This window comes from Eptatretus burgeri, chromosome 10, assembly GCF_056783735.1.
Source record: "Eptatretus burgeri isolate ZD-2024b chromosome 10, Ebu_testis_v1, whole genome shotgun sequence".
Classification (NCBI taxonomy): Eukaryota; Metazoa; Chordata; class Myxini; order Myxiniformes; family Myxinidae; genus Eptatretus; species Eptatretus burgeri.
In genome coordinates this window covers 101,366,564-101,386,416 of record NC_140970.1, presented here as the reverse complement: position 1 = coordinate 101,386,416, position 19,853 = coordinate 101,366,564, and the positions used below count along the sequence as shown (strand labels likewise).

General features: G+C 44.8%; 1 protein-coding gene across 3 annotated transcripts in view; it reads left to right on the top strand.

The window, feature by feature from the left end:
- The window catches only part of IDH3G (isocitrate dehydrogenase (NAD(+)) 3 non-catalytic subunit gamma), a 71,102-nt gene that overhangs the window by 40,539 nt on the left and 10,710 nt on the right, over positions 1–19,853 (top strand). For all 3 annotated transcript variants that reach the window (XM_085899676.1, XM_085899677.1, XM_085899675.1), the window contains 7 exons: positions 1,624–1,742; positions 1,886–1,946; positions 2,047–2,179; positions 2,506–2,639; positions 5,558–5,660; positions 11,136–11,282; positions 12,818–12,912. In XM_085899676.1, coding sequence (XP_085755802.1) covers positions 1,624–1,742; positions 1,886–1,946; positions 2,047–2,179; positions 2,506–2,639; positions 5,558–5,660; positions 11,136–11,282; positions 12,818–12,912 — 792 coding nt within the window. The remainder of the gene's footprint in view (positions 1–1,623; positions 1,743–1,885; positions 1,947–2,046; positions 2,180–2,505; positions 2,640–5,557; positions 5,661–11,135; positions 11,283–12,817; positions 12,913–19,853) is intronic.

The window sequence follows — 19,853 nt, the reverse complement described above, 5'->3', positions numbered from 1 at the left end:
TCCTGCCTTCCGCTTTCTTCTCCGCTTTTCCTCTCCCTTTCCGCTTCTCCCGCTTTCTTCCTGCTTCATTTCCGCTTTCCTTCCTGCTCTCTGCTTTCTCCGCTTTCCGCTTTCCGCTTCTCCTTGTCCTCATTTCCGCTTCATTTCCTCTTTCTCTGCTCATACTTCCGCTTTCCTGCTTCCGCTTCTTCCTGCTTCTCTCTTCCGCTTTCCTCTCCTGCTTTTCCTGCTTCTCCGCTCATTTCCTTGTTCTCCTGCTTCATTTCCGCCGCCCTTCCGCTCTCCGCTTTCCGCTTCTCCTGCTTCTCTCCTGCTTCCGCTTTCTCCTGTTTCTCGCTTTCCTGCTTTCTCCGCCTTCCTGTTTCTCCGCTTTCCGCTTTCCTGCTTTTCCTCCGCTTCTTTCCGCTTGCTCCTTGCCTTGCTTTCCGCTTTCCTTTCCTGCTTTTCGCTCCTGCTTGCCTCTTCCGCTTCCGCTTCCTGTTTTCCTGCTTTCTTATTTCCGCTTTCCGCTTTCCGCTTCGCTTCCGCTTTCCGCTTTCCTTCCTGTTTTTTCGCTTTCTCCGCTTCCGCTTTTCCTGTTTTCCGGCTTTCCGCTTTCCCGTTTTCCTGCTCTCCGCTTCTTCCGCTTTCCTTTCTCTGCTTCGTCTTTCCGCTTTCCGCTTTCCTGCTTTCTGCTTTCGCTTTCCGCTTTTCTGCTTTCTTGTTGCTCTCGCTTTCGCTTTCCGCTTTCCTGTTGCTTTCGCTTTCCGCTTTCCGCTCTTCCTGTTGTTTCGCTTTCCGCTTTCCGCTTTCTGCCGTCTCCGCTCTTGCTTTCCGCTTTCCTGCCGCTCTCCGCTTTCCGCTGTCCGCTTTCCTGCCGTCTTCGCTCTGCTCTCCGCTTTCCGCTTTCCGCTTTCCGCTTCTCTGCTCTCGCTTTCCGCTTTCCGCTTTCCGCTTTCCTTCGTTTCGCTTTCTCTCCGCTCCTTCCTGTTTCGCTTCTTTCCGTCTTTCCGCTCTCTCCGCCTTCCTGCTTCGCTCCTGCTTCGCTTTCCTCCCTGTTTCTCCGCTCTCCTCCCGTCTCCGCTCTCCTCCCGTCTCCGCTCTCCTCCCGTCTCCGCTCTCCTCCCGTCTCCGCTCTCCTCCCGTCTCCGCTCTCCGCTCTCCGCTCTCCGCTCTCCTCCCGTCTCCGCTCTCCGCTCTCCTCCCGTCTCCGCTCTCCGCTCTCCGCTCTCCTCCCGTCTCCGCTCTCCGCTCTCCGCTCTCCTCCCGTCTCCGCTCTCCGCTCTCCGCTCTCCTCCCGTCTCCGCTCTCCGCTCTCCTCCCGTCTCCGCTCTCCTCCCGTCTCCGCTCTCCACTCTCCACTCTCTTCCCGTCTCCGCTCTCCCGTCTCCGCTCTCCACTCTCCACTCTGTTCCCGTCTCCACTCTCCACTCTCCTGCCGTCTCCACTCCCCCCTACTGCCTCCAAGCCACTGGCCTGGCATGTGGCCTTCTACTGCCTTCTCCATTTTCATAATAACACTACTTAACACGACAGCTCAAAACCAAGCACAATGTCATACACAATGAATGTGACTATATGGTTGTTGGTGGTTTTGATTTTTTCTTTTCTTTTCTTTGTGGTTAATGTCGACTTCTTTGGCAGGCAAGTTGGTGCCCCCATTGACTTTGAAGAGGTGACTGTGAATTCTGCAAATATCGAAGATGAGAGAGACATTGAGAATGCCATAATGGCTGTGCGAAGGAATGGAATTGCATTGAAAGGTTTAAACCCTGTTGTATGCTCGTTTCCATGTACTCGAGTAAAATCTGAGTTATATTTTTCAACACAGCTGGTATAATTTACTAAACGAACTTTCAGTGAATCGTGCCTGCAGTCGTTCAATGTTTTCCACATGTCTGCACAGGAAACATCGAGACAAACCACAACCACCCACCTGGCTACAAGTCCCGGAACCTACTGCTCAGGTGTGACTGCATTGCACCTTTCACAACTGCTTAAAATTCTGTTTGGAGAGAGGAGAAGTTCTAGAGACATGCAGAGGCCCCTGTCCATTTCGATGTGCAGGACAAGCCTCGACCTTTATGCCAATGTAGTTCACTGCAAGACAATACCAGGTGTGCGCTCACGGCACAGAGACATTGACATCGTGATCATTCGAGAAAATACAGAAGGAGAGTACAGCAATTTGGAGCATGAGGTGTGTTCCCTGAACCATTGCGAGCTTGTGAAAAATTCATTTGGAGCTCTGAGTTGGGCCAAGCAAACGTAATCACAAATTCACTTGTAGCATAAGGTTGTCGTCGTCCTGTTGGTACAATCTCGTTTGCCAGCAATAATTTTGAATTCTGTATTTTGGCGGCATCGATTATGTTTTAGGTGAAGAGTTTATCCAGGAAATGGTTAAGTATCATTGTTGTGATGTTGATGTTCGTGCCCAGCCAAGCTGATTGCATTGTTGACTCACTGATCTTCCTCCATTTCAAATTGCTAATCTTCTCCCTTGCTGTAATCCTTCCCTCCCAGAACGTACCAGGTGTTGTGGAATGTCTGAAAATAATTACTCGCGCAAACTCTCTTCGCATTGCTGAATATGCTTTTGAGTACGCGCGTGCGCACGGGCGCAAAAAAGTCACGGCGGTTCACAAAGCCAACATTATGTGAGTGTTCCTGACCTTCACTACATTTCCAATTTCCTGTTTATCTGCTCGTCGAGACGATTGTTTCATGAAATTATTTTGACTCGTGGAGTACCCGCCTTACGGGTGATCTTGTGCCAAGCATGCAACACATTCCTCCTGACGCATACCTTTATTTTGGCGGTGTATAGGCAAACTGACAGCTCTGTATAGGTAGAGACCCCCACCGGAGGCGGCACGGCACTATACACATTTACAAAGGGAATTTGCGTCCTGTTCGCCCCAGACCACCAGCAAAGATAAAAACACTAATTGGGGTCTGGATGTAATCGGATGGATGTAATCGACACACACACACACACACACACACACACACACACACACACACACACACACACACACACACACACACACACACACACACACACACACACACACACACACACACACACACACACACACACACACACACACACACACACACACACACACACCACTGGTCCTTGACTTGTAATAAGGCCTAGTAATGCACAATGAAAAGTATATGGCATCTAACATTAGGAGAGGGGAGGAGGGGAAGAGTGGGAGAGGGAAAGAAAAGAAAAAAAAAAAACTCAACCACTCCAACACCACAATTAATCAATACCAATCCTTTGAGGTGCAAAGTGTGAGAAAGAGATCCATCCATTAGGACCATACCAACGGAACGTTGGTGTTGCCTAAGCGGTCTCCTTGGCTATTGGACACAATCCTGGATGGGTCGCTACTCCGACACAGGATACCAGCATCCATCCATCCATCCATTGGGACCATACTCTGTGCAGAGCATTGGTGCTGCCGAAGCGATCTCCTTGGCTATTGGACACAATCCTGGATGGGTCACCACTCCGACACAATATACGAGCATGCTGGCACTCATTTTGCCGACCTCGGAAGGATGACAGGCTGTCAACCCCACCTGGTATTAATTCAACAGCCGAGTGGGATTTGAACTCAGGATCCTAATATCCCAAGCCCATCACCCGAACCATTAAGCCAACACCAGGCATAATGAGATGAGATATGCACGTGCATTGTGTTGTAAAAGGTACTGGTTGGCTGAGAGAGGAACAATATATGTGGAAAATGTGCACCATTGATCGGTCGTGCGAGGGATGAAAGCAGGAAAGGGAAGATATGTGACTGAAGGCTATTTGAACATTAAGAATTGCAAGAAGAATGGCGTCTGAGGTGCCGGGTTTCAAATAAGGATGGGTTGAATTTTGGCAGAGCAACGACCATTTTGTTATTTGCACAAATCGCCCTTGAAGAAGCGTACATTTGCAATACAGGCCCTGATAAAACATAAAAATATAAACGAGAGCGAAGTCGATGACTGACCACCACAAATGCCAACCTAAGGCTAAATGGACCTCTCGTAGCTTGTGCATGTTGCTGCGTTGAGCCGAGGGAGTAACTGCTGAAATCTATCTGTCCGGGTTCTATTCGACATCTTTGTTCATTGTTCCTTTCACACTTTCCAATTTTTTTTTTAACAGTTCTCTTTATTCATTCTAATTCTGGCTTTTTCTTCTCTTTCATCTCTTTTACTCTTTATTCCTCTGTTTCCTTGTTTACCCCTCTAAGGAGAACTGAATTCTTGCAGAAATTTTTCTGTAAGGCTCACTTGGCTGCGCCTGGATGGGTTAGAGGGTGGTGGCATAGCGGCTGAAACCCGAATCCTGTCCAGGTTCCTCCTGATGACTCCATCTGTACTCTACTTCTTTAGGTTCCTTCTTGATCTTCCGTTTGACTAAGTTGAAAGATGGCAAACCATTTCACCAGGAATGACCCATTATCAAATTTAGAGTTTATTTATTTTATTTTTTTCCCCTATTTTGACCCCTCTGACCTCAAGTCTCTATCCCCGAGGGCATGAACCGGGGTTCTGATCCCCCCCCCCCCAAAAATCGTTAAATATTTCAGGCGTCTCCCAATGTTGATTGCATGTACAAAAATTCATTAAAAATGTGCCCGTAATTGCATTTTCCGGAATTTGTTCTCGCACCTTCATGCCATGCAGTGATCATAAGTACCCAATTTAGTGAATTCCTGCTCAACCTTTTAGGTGGAGATAGCATGGCAGACAGACGAAGCCGATTACAATATCCCCCTGTTTTGTTTTGTTTTTCAGAAAAGCTTGGGGATAATAATAATGATAATTAATCAGGAAATAAACTAATCCTAAGCTCAGGGCCCACACACACACACACAGCAGGCTTTCACACTGAACCGGGTGAGATAAAAGGACTTTTTTGGATTTCATACCCCAGGGGATGGGCAGTTGGGGTCACACGGGTCAAAACGGAAAAAAAAAGTGTTAGAAATTGAGGCAAGTTAAATCATGAGACTGGAAAGGGATGAAATTCAGGTTTGTAGAGATTGCCTCGATCCTGTGAATGTGGTATTTATCTCCGATTGCAATCGGATGAATTATGGTTAATTACAGGTTAACAAATGCAATTTCTCTTCACCAAAATCATCCTATACATCTCTGTTCTTCATTACACAGCCTGTGAGCCACGAGTGGCCCCTGGTGGCCTAAAGTTCAGCCTCTGATGTGCACCCATAATACATAAATGTGAAAAAGCCACATCATAATCCACCATAAATGCTATCACATTGACCCAATGGTTGCAAACGAGTGTTCTAATGTGAAGCATAAAAGTAATGTAACGTCACGAGATGGCAGTATACAAACAATGATGCTTGCAGTTCAGTTAACCACAAGGAAGGAGAATATGTGGAGGCAGGGCCTATTAGCAGCCATTATGGAGTGCTGCAGATGGCGTGGTGGCTCTCACACGACACTAATGACTTGTTGGCAAAAGTGGCCCCCTGTAAAAAAAATAGTGAAGATCATTGCTATAGATGTTTGTGTTATTTTTCCTCATTTACAGGAAGCTGGGTGATGGGCTGTTCCTGAAATGCTGCAAGGAGGTGGCTGCTGACTACCCTGATATAATTTACGAGTCCATGATTGTTGATAACACCACCATGCAGGTAAAGAATCCGTGAGAAAAGCATAAGAAATCCTAATTTATTGGATTTCATCCAAGTAGACAAATTCATGAACCTTTCTTTGTATTTTCCCATTTTATTAGATCGGCTAAATCAGCAATTGTTGGGAGTCAAAGTTGGAATGAAACGTGACTGCATTATATTTACTTTGGTTATGTATTAATTAGCTAAACTCCAAGTTTTTATCTGCTGAATTTTCAAGTCAAATTTCATCATGTGAATGACTGTTACGAGGGCATTGTACATACATTGGAATACCAATGCTACACGCCTTTTCCCTAATGCTACTTACTTGCTGAAGTCCATTTATAATCCTACTCACATGGGATAATTGATTTGGTGAGAGCCGATTGGTTATTCCCTCCAATTACGGGTGAAACCATTCCGGCAGCCGAGTGGGTGTGCAGCGAATGATCATGTATGTACTACTTGTGAATGTTTTGCAGCTGTGGAGGAACTCGGGTAGAGTTTGAAACTGCAAGGTGCTTACTTACCTTGTGTAGCTTTTCATGGTTGTTTTATGCAACTTTCTTTGGCTGGAAGAGCATGGGTGGAGTTGAATTATTTATAATCCTTGCCACCTGGGGTATTTCATGAGATGAGAGCTGCTTGCTTATTCCCCCCCCCCACCCCCTCCATTATTGGTGAAAGCCATAATTGGGTCTTCTGATTTTTCATATTGGTTCATGATGCACCCACAACTGTGATTGATGAGGGTGCCAGATCAAATGTCATTGTGGCTATTGCTGCACGATCTGGGACCAAGTGCCATCTGCCACATGGACACATTGTCTTACACCCCACCAATCACAACCAGGGGACATCACCATTATCTTTAAGAGTTGGGAGTTCTATGAACTTTGTGAATCAAATTATATATTAGTTGTGTCCAGGGGTTTTACCTTACCGAGATGGATGGCAAAGCTTCTCCCTTGAAGGCTACAACCGAGACTCAGAGCTTAATGTGCACGCGTTAATGGGCGTAATGGCGGAGAGACGATCCACCCAGGAGGAGCACAGCACAGGGGTGCTGCACCAGGACAGCACAATGCTACAGTATCTCAAAAGGAATACATTCAACGAAAATAAATGAATATTTACAAAGGACAATAATTCAGAAGGTAATAACAATAAAAATAAAGCAAATAAATCCTACAGTCGAGGTGCCTCCTCACACAGACTCAAATACAGACAAAGGGAACATAAAATGAAAAAGAAAAACCTTCCTTTTTAACTATTCCTGCGATTAGCTTGGCCCAGAGCTGATCCTTGTGGAACTGGAATCGAGGTGCTTCTCTCGTAGTGGGAGGAACGCACGCCAGACAATCTGTGAGCGGCACTCCACTCAAGGCTCAAAACCCCAGTGTAACAGCTTCGTGTGCTCCGATCATCCTCAACGACCCAACCAAAAGCAAAAGGCCAGCGTCTCACTTCACCACCCAAGCCAAATCACCTCAACACAAATTCAATGGCCGTGTCGTCGTCCTCTGTGTGCGTCTCACCCTCCGCTCTCGCCTCTCCAAACAATGCGCCTCATGCCTCCACTCTGATCCCGGCTCTCCACAAAATGCATAAGCCAACTGAGTCAGATGCCTCTCAAAATGTCCAGCTGACTGTTCACGGCTCTCCCACAATGCGCAAGCCAACTTGAACTCCACTGCCCTCTCACGTGCGCTCCCTTCGACTTCGATCACGCCGATATATATACTTTGCCTCCGGGACGTGGCCTGCACGCATCAAAACCCGGGAAGGTGGGGCTTCTGCTCGGCTAGCTTCTGACGTTACGCCCATCAATCGTCCCTCAGCATGACTTCGCCTGTTGTCAACCTTTGCAGGTGGGGCTTTCTGCCCCCCTTTCTGCCTTTGAAAGTCAACCTTTCAAGGTGGGGCTTTCTGCCCCCTCGTCCACGGACCAAGCAACTCCACACAATGCTACATTCCCTATTAGAATCTTCCATCTACCCCCACAATCGTAACAATATTATAGACACACATATGAAGAATGTCAGTCTGGTGTTTGTAGTTATTGTAGTTCTTTCTTTATGTTTTCCAAAAAAGGGGGGGGGGGCATGGGCTTGGGTTACAACACACAACATCAACCATACAACATGCCTTGACAAGACCCCCACCAACAGTGCCCCCCAGGGCAGAGGGCATGGGCTTGGGTTAAAAAAAAAAACCACACACATCAACCACACAACACTTGGTACACATGCACACAATCACCCATCAATGTTCAAGCGACCTTAAAAGTCCTGCCAACATCCTTATACCCCTCTATCTCCATAACTTCCAGGTACCTATCTAATTCTAATTTAAGCTTATCTTCAGTTTCTGCTGCCGCTGCCATTCCATGCATTAACTCCAATCTGAGGAAAAGTCCCCAACCTTACTACCGTCTTTACTCTCAGGCTACGGCCCCTGGTCCTATCACTGTCCACTCTGGTAACTAATTCATCTTCATTTATTTTATCTCTACCTTTCATTTTCTTAAACATCTCCATCAAATCTCATCGTAACCACCTTCTTTCTGGTGTATAAAGCCCTGTCTCTTTCAGCCGCTCCTCATAGCTAAGTCTAGCTTGGCGTGGAATCAATCTCGTAGCTTTGCACTGAACACTCTCTGTGGTATCGATGTCCTTCCTGAGTTGTGGTGACCAAAACTGCACACAATATTCTCGATGTGGCCATCACTAAATTCCTGTACAATGTTAACACCTCTTTTGATTTATAAATATCCCCTTCTGAATACAACCGAAAACCCTATTTGTTTTACCTATTTCCTTTACCTGGCACTGTGCTGCCTGCTTACCTGCCATATCTATTACCACCCCCAGATCCTTCTCCTGTGTGACACGCTCCAAAATTACCCCTTACATCCTGTAATCTCTATTTTCATTGTTCTTTCCCATCCCCAACACCTTACACTTGCTCAGGTTAAATTACATCTGCCAATCTGTTTCCCAATCCATACAAGTATCAATACTTTCCTGTATCTGATCACCACCCCCTCTGCTATTCACCTTACCTCCAAGCTTTGCGTCATCTGCATATTTGGAAAGCTTACTCTTTACCCCATTATCCAAATCGTTGATGTAAATATAGAATAGCAATGGTTCAAGTACTGATCCCTGAGGGACCCCACTACTTACACCCTCCCAGCAAGACATCCTCCCACTCACAGCCACTCTTTGCTTCCAACCACGAAGTCAGTTTGCAATCCAATTAGCTACCTGACCAGCCACTCCACAAGCCCTCACTTTGGCTAACAACCTCCGATGTGGTACCTTATCAAATGCCTTCTTCAAGTCAACATATACTATGTCCACTGCCTTTCCCTCATCCACCCAATCAGAAACTGCTTCATAGAACTCTGAAAGATTTGGTAAACCCATGCTGACTACCTTTAGTTTGTTTGTATTTATTTAAATGGTTCCTCATCTGGTCCTTAATGAATGTCTCCAACACCTTCCCCACAACTGAAGTCAAACTAACAGGTCTATAGTTTCCCATTTCTTCTCTGGATCCTTTCTTCAATAATGGTGTTACATTTACTACTCTCCAATCCTCCAGTGAGCCATTGAAAATACAGGTACCTGTCCTGACTCCAGTGAGCCATTGAAAATATCTGTTAACATCTCGCTTTCCAGCTCAGGTAAATATCTCGCTTACCTGCTCAGCCACCTCCATCAATACTCTCGGTTGCATATTATCTGGACCCGGAGCCTTATCTACTCTTAGATTACCTCGCTGTTCCTTTTACTTCCTCCACTCCAACCTGGATATTCTGTAAAAGCCCTTCCTCACCTCCTCGATGGATACTCTCACCTATTGGCAATTCTCCTGACTGTTCTTGTGTAAAAGTTGAAGCAAAATACCTGTTTAATAAGCCTGCCGTCTCGCTTTCATCACCAACCACTCTCCCGGTGCTATTCCTCAATGGGTCCACACTGGTCCTAACCTGTTCTTTTCCCCTGAAATATTTAAAGAAAGCCTTGTTATTATGTTTAATATTCTTAGCCATGTTCTTCTCATCGTGTCTTTTGGCTTGCTGAGTTATTTTCTTCACTTGCCTCTGTGTGTTTACTCAGAGAGTAGTTAATGCATGGAATGGCCTCCCTGGAAAGGTAGTGACAGCAGAAACAGTCGATAAGTTTAAATTAGAATTAGATAGGTACCTGGAAGTTATGGAGACGGAGGGGTATGGGGATGTTGATAGGACTTTTAGGTAGTTTGAGCATTGATGGTTGATTGTGTACATGTGTAGAGTGCTGTTGGTGGGGGTCTCGTCAAGGGGTGGTGTGTGGTTGATGCTGTGTGTTTCTCACCCGAAAACCGCCTTTGCCCACTCCCCATCCTACACACTCCCTGGAAAGAGAGAGAGAAAAAAATTGCATTTCCTCTTGTCTTCAATTGGTCTGGTGTCGATGTGGCAGAGGCATAATGGGCCGAACAGCCTCCTCCTGCGTCGTGATTCCTTGTATGATTCCTTGTGATGTCCTGAGTTGATTCGGCTAATTAATGACAAAGAAGCCAAAATAATTCCCATGTTTTAAACGCACACCATGTCGCGGTGTATAGAGCAGCTTGGTAGGTCCTTCCACGACATGACATTCCAATTATAAAGTTACTCGATAGAGCACGTACCTCCGCCACACAATGTCTGATCCAGTATAACATATCAGGCCCAATAATTTTTTTGAAATATCGTTTTTGCCACATCTCTCAATGGCGAGGCTCAATCTCTCTCATCTCTCAATCAAAAACATAAAAATTTTTTTCTCGTATCCGGATCTTCACCAAAATCGAATTAGTTCGTCCTTGTGACACACCCAACCTGTCCAAAATTTCATCCAGATCCGGCCACGACTTTTTGAGATGTCCTGTACACAAACAGACGGGTGAAAATGACCTCCTTCCACCTTCGGTGACGGAGGTGATAACAAAAACAATGATAACATTGTAACAAAGCATATATGAATTAATATTAACAACAGTAACAATGGTGATATTGTCTGGCAACAGTAACGATTTATAATCCTTGCCCTGGCTCGAGCACATCTGGGCTCGGTAAAAGGAAAGCTGATGGTGCAGCAGTATGACAGGCAGGTACGCTACAAGGCTGTGCAGACCGATGACAGTTTGTTCCAACGGACCACCAAGTGGCATCAAATGATTGGGATGTTTTTACAGATCATCAGCCATCGACTGCTTTCCGGTTACATCACATTCATTTTCAGCCATTGTCTCGACCTCACAGAAATTGCTGGAAAATTCGGTGAAAAAATTCTGCTTCGTGGTGAAACGTTTGATGGGACCTCGAAGTTCTCGGTTTTTGAAATGTGACTTTTGTTTAACTTTTAACTTTGATAGCTGAACTTGTCGATGAAGTCGGTGGTGTTGGTCATCATCAAAGTGAGGGCAACTTCTTCATTGCTTCTTCCCATTTGGGTGCAGCTGGTAACGAAACCACAGCAGTTCGACGTGATGGTGATGCCAAATCTATATGGGAACATCGTGAGTAACGTGTGCGCCGGATTGGTTGGAGGTCCGGGTCTCGTTCCAGGCGCCAACTACGGCAAGGATTATGCTGTTTTTGAGACGGTATGTCACGTGCTGCGAATGACTTGCTGCACAGCGTTGATCATTTAACCTTTTAATTGTTGTGCACCGCTCCTTCCCAATTCCATATCTGGGCGATGCATGACGTCATCGCCGGGTACCGAACGAAGAAGAGGGTACTCGGTTTTTACTCCGTTTGTTTGTTTTCTTTGTTTCTTTGTCCGCGCGATATCTCAGCCATCCTCTGAGCTAGGAAGCTGAAATTTGGGGACAAAAGTGAAGATGTGGTTTGGTGGAAAAGTATTTTTTTATTAATCAATTAATTGATTGTTTGTGTAATTATCTATTGATGAATTACTTATTTATTTTATTTCTCATCCTGGCAATATCTCAGGCACATTTAGAGCTCGGAAGCTGATATTTGGACACGACGGTGAACAAGTGATTTGGCTAATTAAGGATATTTTTCATTTCATTAATTAATCGATTAATTATTTGATTTATTTTCAAAACGTTACAGATTTGGATGAAACGGTGGTGGTTTGGGTATGCTATTAGCCAATTGATGAAGAAATTAATTATTTCACGATTATTTATTTATTTTAATTTTGCAATTAATCGATTATTGTACTCTATGTGTCGTGCGTTAGAGGGTTGTTATTTATTTATTTGGCATGGGGGCGGTGTACTTTGAATGTACCGTGACTTGTTTTGTTTTTGCTTTTCAAGCTATTGTAATGGAATGGATTTTTGTGACAATGCACTGGTCATCCTATGCTTTTTAATTATTGCAAGAATGTTCTTCAAAATGAATCGACCCTGCAGAGGAATCATCTTTGAGGGGGAGAGTGAAGTACCTACCTATCATTAATGGATGAAAACGTGTGGTTATTATTTAATTAATTTTCTTTCGAAATTAACTCGAGCGAAGTCGATGGTATAAAAAAATGACCGTTTTTACAGCCATTTTTCCCTGCTGTGCATGGGGTTGGGCTTTTTCTTGAGGCAATGTTTTATGGCCGGATACCCTTCCTGACGCCAACCCTGGTCGCCTCTTACGACACACAGGGATATGGTACACCTATTCTAACCGGGGCATACACCGGGACCAGTACACTGGTACTCATTTCGATGACCTCGGAAGGATGACAGGCTGAGTCAACCCCCTGGTGTTAATTCAGCAGCCAACGGGGCTTGAACTCAGGACCCTGGGATCCCAAGCCGCCACCCTAACCACTAAGCCAACACCAGGCTCGAAGTCGATGGTACATCATCGCAAATCTTCATGTGTGCACGTAATTACATTTTTTTTGGGGGGAGTTTGACCTTTTCACCCCACCTCGGGGTTCAAAAATGAGACTGCTCTCACACCATCTTGCCATGTGGTGATCATAACTGCTTAAGAGGAGATAGCGTGACAGACGGATGAACAAAGCCGATTATAGATCCTCCTCTCCCCCACTCTCCCCCCCCCAACCCCCCACATATCCACCAGTCCTTTTTTTTTATCCACTGACAATCTTTAGCCAACTTGGTGGAATTAATTTTATTTCAAAACGTTTCATTTGTACTTTCAGGCCACCAGAAACACTGGCAAGAGCATTGCAAGGAAGAATATCGCGAACCCCACAGCCATGCTCATGGCCAGCTGCATGATGCTCGAACACCTCAAGTAAGCTAAAGGAGCAGTCAAGGATGACCGTCACGAGATAAAATGTCGTGACCTCGAAAGAAAATAACTCTTGATCTTCCATTCATTTCTTAGTCTTTTCTGTACAAGTTTGAAAAACGTGGCTACTGCTAAATATTCTTTTTTGTGATTCAGGTTTGCTGAGGATAATTAATCTGTACTAACTTGAGGGACCTGGATCATGACGATGTTACACTGAGAGAGTAAGCCTTAGTCTGCATGAAGCAACACCGTTGATCGAGGAACTTTTTACCCATAACATGACGACCGTTATCGGCAAGTCAGTTCATTTTAGATATCCAAGAACACTTTAACACAAGAAGCCAATCAGCCCATCATGCCTGTCCACCTCCCATTAACTTGATGTTCTTGTATTCCATGATACAAATCCCATTGTTAACAAGAACTACAACTAACTTAACATCGATATCCCTTTATAATTTACCATATACCCCATTTAATGTCTTGGGTGGAAATTTAGTCAAGGTACCTGTGACACAATGACCATCCTGTGACTGTGACTCAAGTTGTTTTCCACTTGAGTAACCCATCATAAATGTAAACAACCTAAATCCAGATGATATGATCTTGTGCTGTTAAGTGCTCCAACACTTTTGTTCCACCACCTCTCCTGCCCCTCTTCCACCGCTATGCTCAAGCGATATATATATATATATATATATATATATATATATATATATATATATATATATATATATATATATATATATAATATATATGAACTTGCCTTGCTAGTGGAGCCTTTTGCTCTGGGCGAAGGATTGTCATCCAAAATGTCTGCGTCTCAATTTGCAAGAGAGTGGAACACCGCTCAAAACTCTGTGCAATTTTCCAAATGCTGTACTACAACCCACTTCGATGACATGGATACCTATAGTCTCTCAATATTAAGTGAATTTATTCAGTCGAGTGTTTTTTGTTTAATCGGCAAGTCCTTTCATTTAAAATGTACAATCTTCTTCTTTCATATTGCAGCACAATGTTGCAGAGTAGCATCATTGGCTGAGGACGGTGCTGATGCAATGCCCTGTGCTGCTTAGGGCGAGAACTTGTAACTTGGCCACGATTTCGGCGATAGCTTGCCTACTCTTCGCAAGGACAATGTGGGATCTTTAACGTCTACCAACTAATGCCAGCAGATGGGACGTCCATTTAAAATCCATCAGAGGGACGGCTCACACGTTTATTAATTAACATGCAGATGGTGCAATGATCTACCTCCTCCTCCCCCCCCCCTTTGTGTTCTGCCTCCTGTCTTTCCATTACTATCATTATACTCCGACCATGTCTGTTTGATACTCTTCACATCCAGCCTCAGACACGACCACTGATTTTTGCCGATTGGGTTATTTCATCATCGCCTAACGATGCGCTTGCGAAACCTTGATGTATTAACTTCTCATCATGAATATTCTCTACACTCTCTACTGACTTCACCAGCCTGTTCAATGCATTGGATGTGGTGTTGCTGTTTCTGTCCATGATACCCTTCCTGACAGTCATCATTCCTCCCTTTCTTCATAATACCCAGGAGTATCACTGGCTGCGTCTTCACCATCGCTGCAGATTCTTAGTTTTAATCGTCCTCCAAGTGACATTGACACCATCTTAAGCATCCCTCTGCTGACACGGACCTCCTTATACTTGCTAATCCTTGCTTCCTGTTATTCCTTTGTTGTGATTTTTCACTGCTATTTTGCGGAATGGCTGGGTATCAACCCTGACACCTCTCAGCATAGTGATGCAGTAAAAACCTTCTGCGATGCGACAGGTCTCTTCCAGTCAATCACCTTTTCGACCTGAATCTCATCAATTGGTCAATTCTCTGTTTGACACAATGATGTCAAACATTCCTTGCAATCGACGCTGTATATCATGCTCTTCTTCATTCATCAGATCTTATTCTGGTAAAATCTCCATTTTATTGGTGGCCTGTGAGTTGCTATGGTCTTTCCATGTCTGGTATTCACAAAGAGGACTGGCCACACCTTCCCCCCTATCAGACTGATTTTCCAACTCCTTCGGATTGGCCTTCCAAGCTACAGGTATTGGCAGTGCCCGGAACTCCCTGCAACCAGGTCCTAGTTTCTCTCATCATCATTCCCTTGCTCCTCTGGCTCTGCTGTCCAATATCTCATCCATGGTATACAGAAACTTGTGGTGGGCAAATAACAATGAAGGATGTTGCCTTTTCTGCTTGGAAGGTCGATCCTGCAAGTGGGTACCTGCTTCACAAGGCCTGTAACAGGTATAATGTGCCTGAGGAGCAAAAACACGACGCCAGACTCACCTGAGATCAGACCTTAAATTACTTCATCTTTCAAATCCTCGTGCCAAATTGTTAACCTCCGCCATCGAAGATGGACGGAGGTTACTGTTTTCATCCCTGTCTGTTTGTTTGTTTGTTTGTGAACAGTATTACGGATTTCGACGAAACTTGGTGGGGGGATTAGGTATGGTCCAAGGATCATGCCATTAGATTTTGGACTTGGTTCAAAGTCCAATATGGCCGCTATGGCGGCCATTTTGGAAAAATATTTGAATTTTTGTTTTTGCATTTCTACATGTTTTAAGTGATTTCCAACCAAAAAAAAATTTTGTTAGAGAAAAAAAAAAACAAAATTTTGTAACTTTTTTTTCAAAAAAATTTCGATTTTATTTGAAAAATATTTGAATTTTTTTTGCATTTCTTCATGTTTTAAGTGATTTCCAACCCCAAAAAAATTTGTTGGAGAAAAAAAAATTAGAAATTTTGCAACTTTTTTTTTCAAAAAAATTTCGATTTTTATTATTATTATTATTTTTTTGGCATTTCTACATGCACGTCGATCTAGTTTAGTTTATTCAATCGTGGTTCAGTAGTCTGATCCGTTTTGACCTACAATGAATAGGATATCAGATTCACTTAAGTGACCCAGCAGTATTGACGGCGTAGGTTTTGCACTCTACCGAGTGCTCCCCCTCTAGTTAAAACTGTCTTCGGAACCTTTCCTTTGTCCTTTCACTGATGAAAGATAATGTCATGATGGACACAGCTCATGATAAAGCTGAATGTGCATATCAAGTCTTTCCTGAAAGGGCTCAGGTTTCCCAACCCTTCCCTGTTATATTTCCTCCTCCCTACAGACAATTACCTAGAACATGTGAGTTCACCTGCAAATGTGATGTACTTGTATGACCTTGACCTTTCGGAAACCTGTCCCAATGGCATTTTAACATCTCTACACCTGTGCATCCGAACTGGCTGATCCTCTTTCACTCCTCTTCTCTAAAGAATTTGGCTTACATCCTTCCTATCCTTCAGAAAGGTGTCAAGACACACCCTCTTGGAAACAGACCAGTGGTAAGCTTTCTTCCCATAATCTTCAAGGTAATAGAATCAATCTCGAGGGGGAAACCCCAAGGCCTACCTCTTCTCCAACTATCTAAGATCGTCATCAATTTGGGTTCTGCTGGTCACTCTACATTAGATGTGCTCCTTCGGCTAACTCAGCAATGGAGGACAGTATGACCCTCAATCAGGAGTTCACAGTAGTCTCACTGGACATCTCCCGAGATTGATACCATCTGCACACAGCTTTTATCATTGAACCTTCTGCCAAGGGCAACCAGGTTCCTCTCCTTGACTGGCGGGTGGATTTTCTTCCCATAAACAAGCGAGGTATCGCTCTTGATGGTCTTATCTCTTTTCTCCAGCTGTTTTCTTGGAAGCTGTTGTGCAAGACTGTTCTTCGAGCTATCTTATTCCAAGTTTACACGCACGACATCTCATTCTCTTTGGAAAGCCCTGCACATATATATATATATATATATATATATATATATATATATATATATATATATATATATATATATATATATATATATTGCCAAGAAGTCTCCTGCATCAATGATCATTGACCAGCTGGCTTCAGCCACATTCTGAACTGCTGATTTGGAGAAACTACAAAGATGGTCAAGGTCAATTAACTGGAATATTGTTCAATGCTTCGAAGCCCCAAACGCACACTCCAACATAAATACTACATGACAAACCCTCGTTTACTTCTGCAATCAACATCTGGCAGAGAGGCTAGCAGAGGTTTGTCTCCAAAGCAGGGAGGTGCCTTGGAATCCTCTCGAGAACAAATCATTCCTTGGCTGCTGTGCCATGGAGGATGGTGAGATGCTGTTTCACTTAAGGTGTCCTGTGGGTTGGTGCTGTCTCGTCTCACCTTGGGCTGCCAGAAGTGATGGAATCCAAGGCCCAAATACTAGTTGGTGTGACTCAATGCTAGGCTGAAGTATAAGGCCTACTTCTTTCCTATCACAGTCAGGTTTATGCCAAAACGGTTTTCGATCGTCTAATTTTGGGTCTCGCCCCATCTGTGACTTTTAATACGAAAAAGGGCACGCGAGACCGCTGGAGAAGAACTCCCATTGTGCCGGGCAGAAGCATTCTGCTCATGTGCAGTGCACTGAGGTTGTATGTTATTAATTTAAATGCACGGCGGTTTCAGTGCACATGGTCAACTTCACGGAGGAATTTGATTTCACTCAGAGGATGAGATTGTGGCTCAAAATACATAACTCGTTTTAAACCTAGATCCTAGATGGTATTCATAGAATACTTATCCCATGCAGTCTTGAGAAGGACTTGGTGTGAGCCAACTGTTCTGGCAGCAAATTTGGAATTGAAGAAATTAAATTAAAATCAAATGGATGACCAAATTGAATAGGAACTGCATTGGAGTCATCAGAAGGAACCCCCAGTATTAGCTCAGTGGTTAGGGTGGTTGACTTAGGATCTCAGGGTCCTGAGTTTGAGCCCTGTTCGCTGCTGAATTAACACCAGGTGGGGTTTACTCGGCCTGTCATTCTTCCGAGGTTGGCAAAATGAGTACCGGTGTATAGGTACAAGGGGCACAGCATCAGCGGCACAGCTCCATAGCTGCCATACGCAAGAAGCTACCCGGCATCCAAGCTGCCATACGCCAGAGGAAGAATCTTTTTTTTTTTTTTTTTTTTTTTTTTTTTTTTGTATACCTTGGTCGAGGCTCGTATGAGAGCGAACACACAACTCACAGCAAGGAGGCATGAGACAAGAGGGGCGGGAGTGGAAGGGACAAAACATTGGGGAACAGACACAGGTGAACTGTGGAAGGGAGAGGGATGGGACGGGGAACATGGCGAGGAGAAGATGGACATTACAGGGACTTTCAGGAAGGAAAGCAGGAGAATTGAAGGAAGTGGGCTTGGGTGGATTATCGGGGGTAGAAAAGATCGAGGATTTGGATGGGGGAAGATAAGAGGTGGTGGTGAACAGCTGTTTTGAAAGCCTGGAGGGAAGAATGGGAAAGAATAGAGTGAGGAAGTTTATTCCAAAGGCGGGAAAAAAGAGGAATGAAAGAGTGAAGATGAGCAGTGATTCGTGATTTTGGTAGTTTTACCAGAAGGGGGTTGTTGGCGGACCTTGAGCGCCCTGTGGAAATGTGGTTGGGACAAATCGCAGAGAGAGCAGGGGGGGCAAGGCTGGAGAGGAGTCGGTAGAAGACAGAAAGACCACCGACTAACCTGCGGTGATTGAGTGAGAGGCCCAAAGACTCAGCTTCATTGCGGGAGATGCCAATGATCTTAAATGCCCTGGTTTCGACAGCGTGAAGCCGAGAAAGGTGGGAGGCAGGAGCACCAGCCCAGAGGGGAGAGCAGTACTCAATCAGGCTACGGACAAAAGCTTTGTAAGTGGTCAGGAGCTCAAGAGGGCCGAGGAAGGACTTTGCACGACGGAGGATTCCCAGTCGGCGACTGGCTTTTGAGGCAAGGTTGGAAATGTGACTTTCCCAGGAAAGGTCATGGCAGATAGTGAGACCCAGAAGCTTGAAAGAAAAGACTTCTTCCAGAGGATTGTTGAGAAAGTGGATGGGGGGGTTTTGTAAACGGTCCTTTCGAAGAGACATAGTGAGAGTGTGAGATTTGTCTGGATTGAAAGACATGTTCCACGTGTTGGACCAGTTTGTGATTTTATCCAGATCTGCAGTGAGCGAAGAAGCTGCTGCTTGCCGGTCTGAGGGATGACAGATGGTACGGCAGAGGGTGGAGTCATCGGCAAAGAGAAATAGAGGATTTTTCCAGAGAGTCCGAGAGATCATTGATGAAAACCAGAAAAAGAACAGGGCCCAGAACGCTACCTTGAGGAACTCCAGCCTGCACAGGAAGAGGGGATGAAAGAACTCCATTTAGGGCCACACGTTGACTGCGACAGGAGAGGAAGTCTGCGAGCCATGAGTGGAGATGGCCTTGAATACCATGGGAAGAGAGTTTGGTGAGTAGGGCAGGGTGCCAGACTGTGTCAAAAGCACGTGATATGTCCAGGGATACGGCTCGGATTTCCTGTCTGGCATTGAGGACCTCCATCCATTGATGGGAGAGCAGTAGCAGCATATCCAGGGTAGAGTGACCTGGTCTGAAACCAAATTGATGATTGGAAATCAAGCCATTGGAGAAGAGGAAGGATTTCATGTCTGAAGCGATGATGGATTCCATAACCTTGCTGATGATTGGGAGAAGGCTGATTGGTCTGTAGTTATAGGGATCTGTTTTTGCACCTTTTTATGCAGGGCAGTGATGTTAGCAGATTTCCAAGCAGATGGCAGATGACCTTGGGAAAATGAGAGGGTGAATAGAACAGAGAGAGGGTGAGCAAGAGCAGAAGAGCAGGCTTTGAGGACACGTGGGCTGATGCCGTCTGGACCGGTTGCAGAATCTGACTCGAGGTTTGAAAGCAAGCTCTCCACCTTGTCAGGAGAAAAGGATACAGAGTCCAGGGACAGTTGGGTGCGACTGGGTAAAGTGGGTGGAGATAGTGATGGGTTTAGGACACAAGATTTAGCTGCAAACACCGAGTTTAGACATTCAGCTTTATC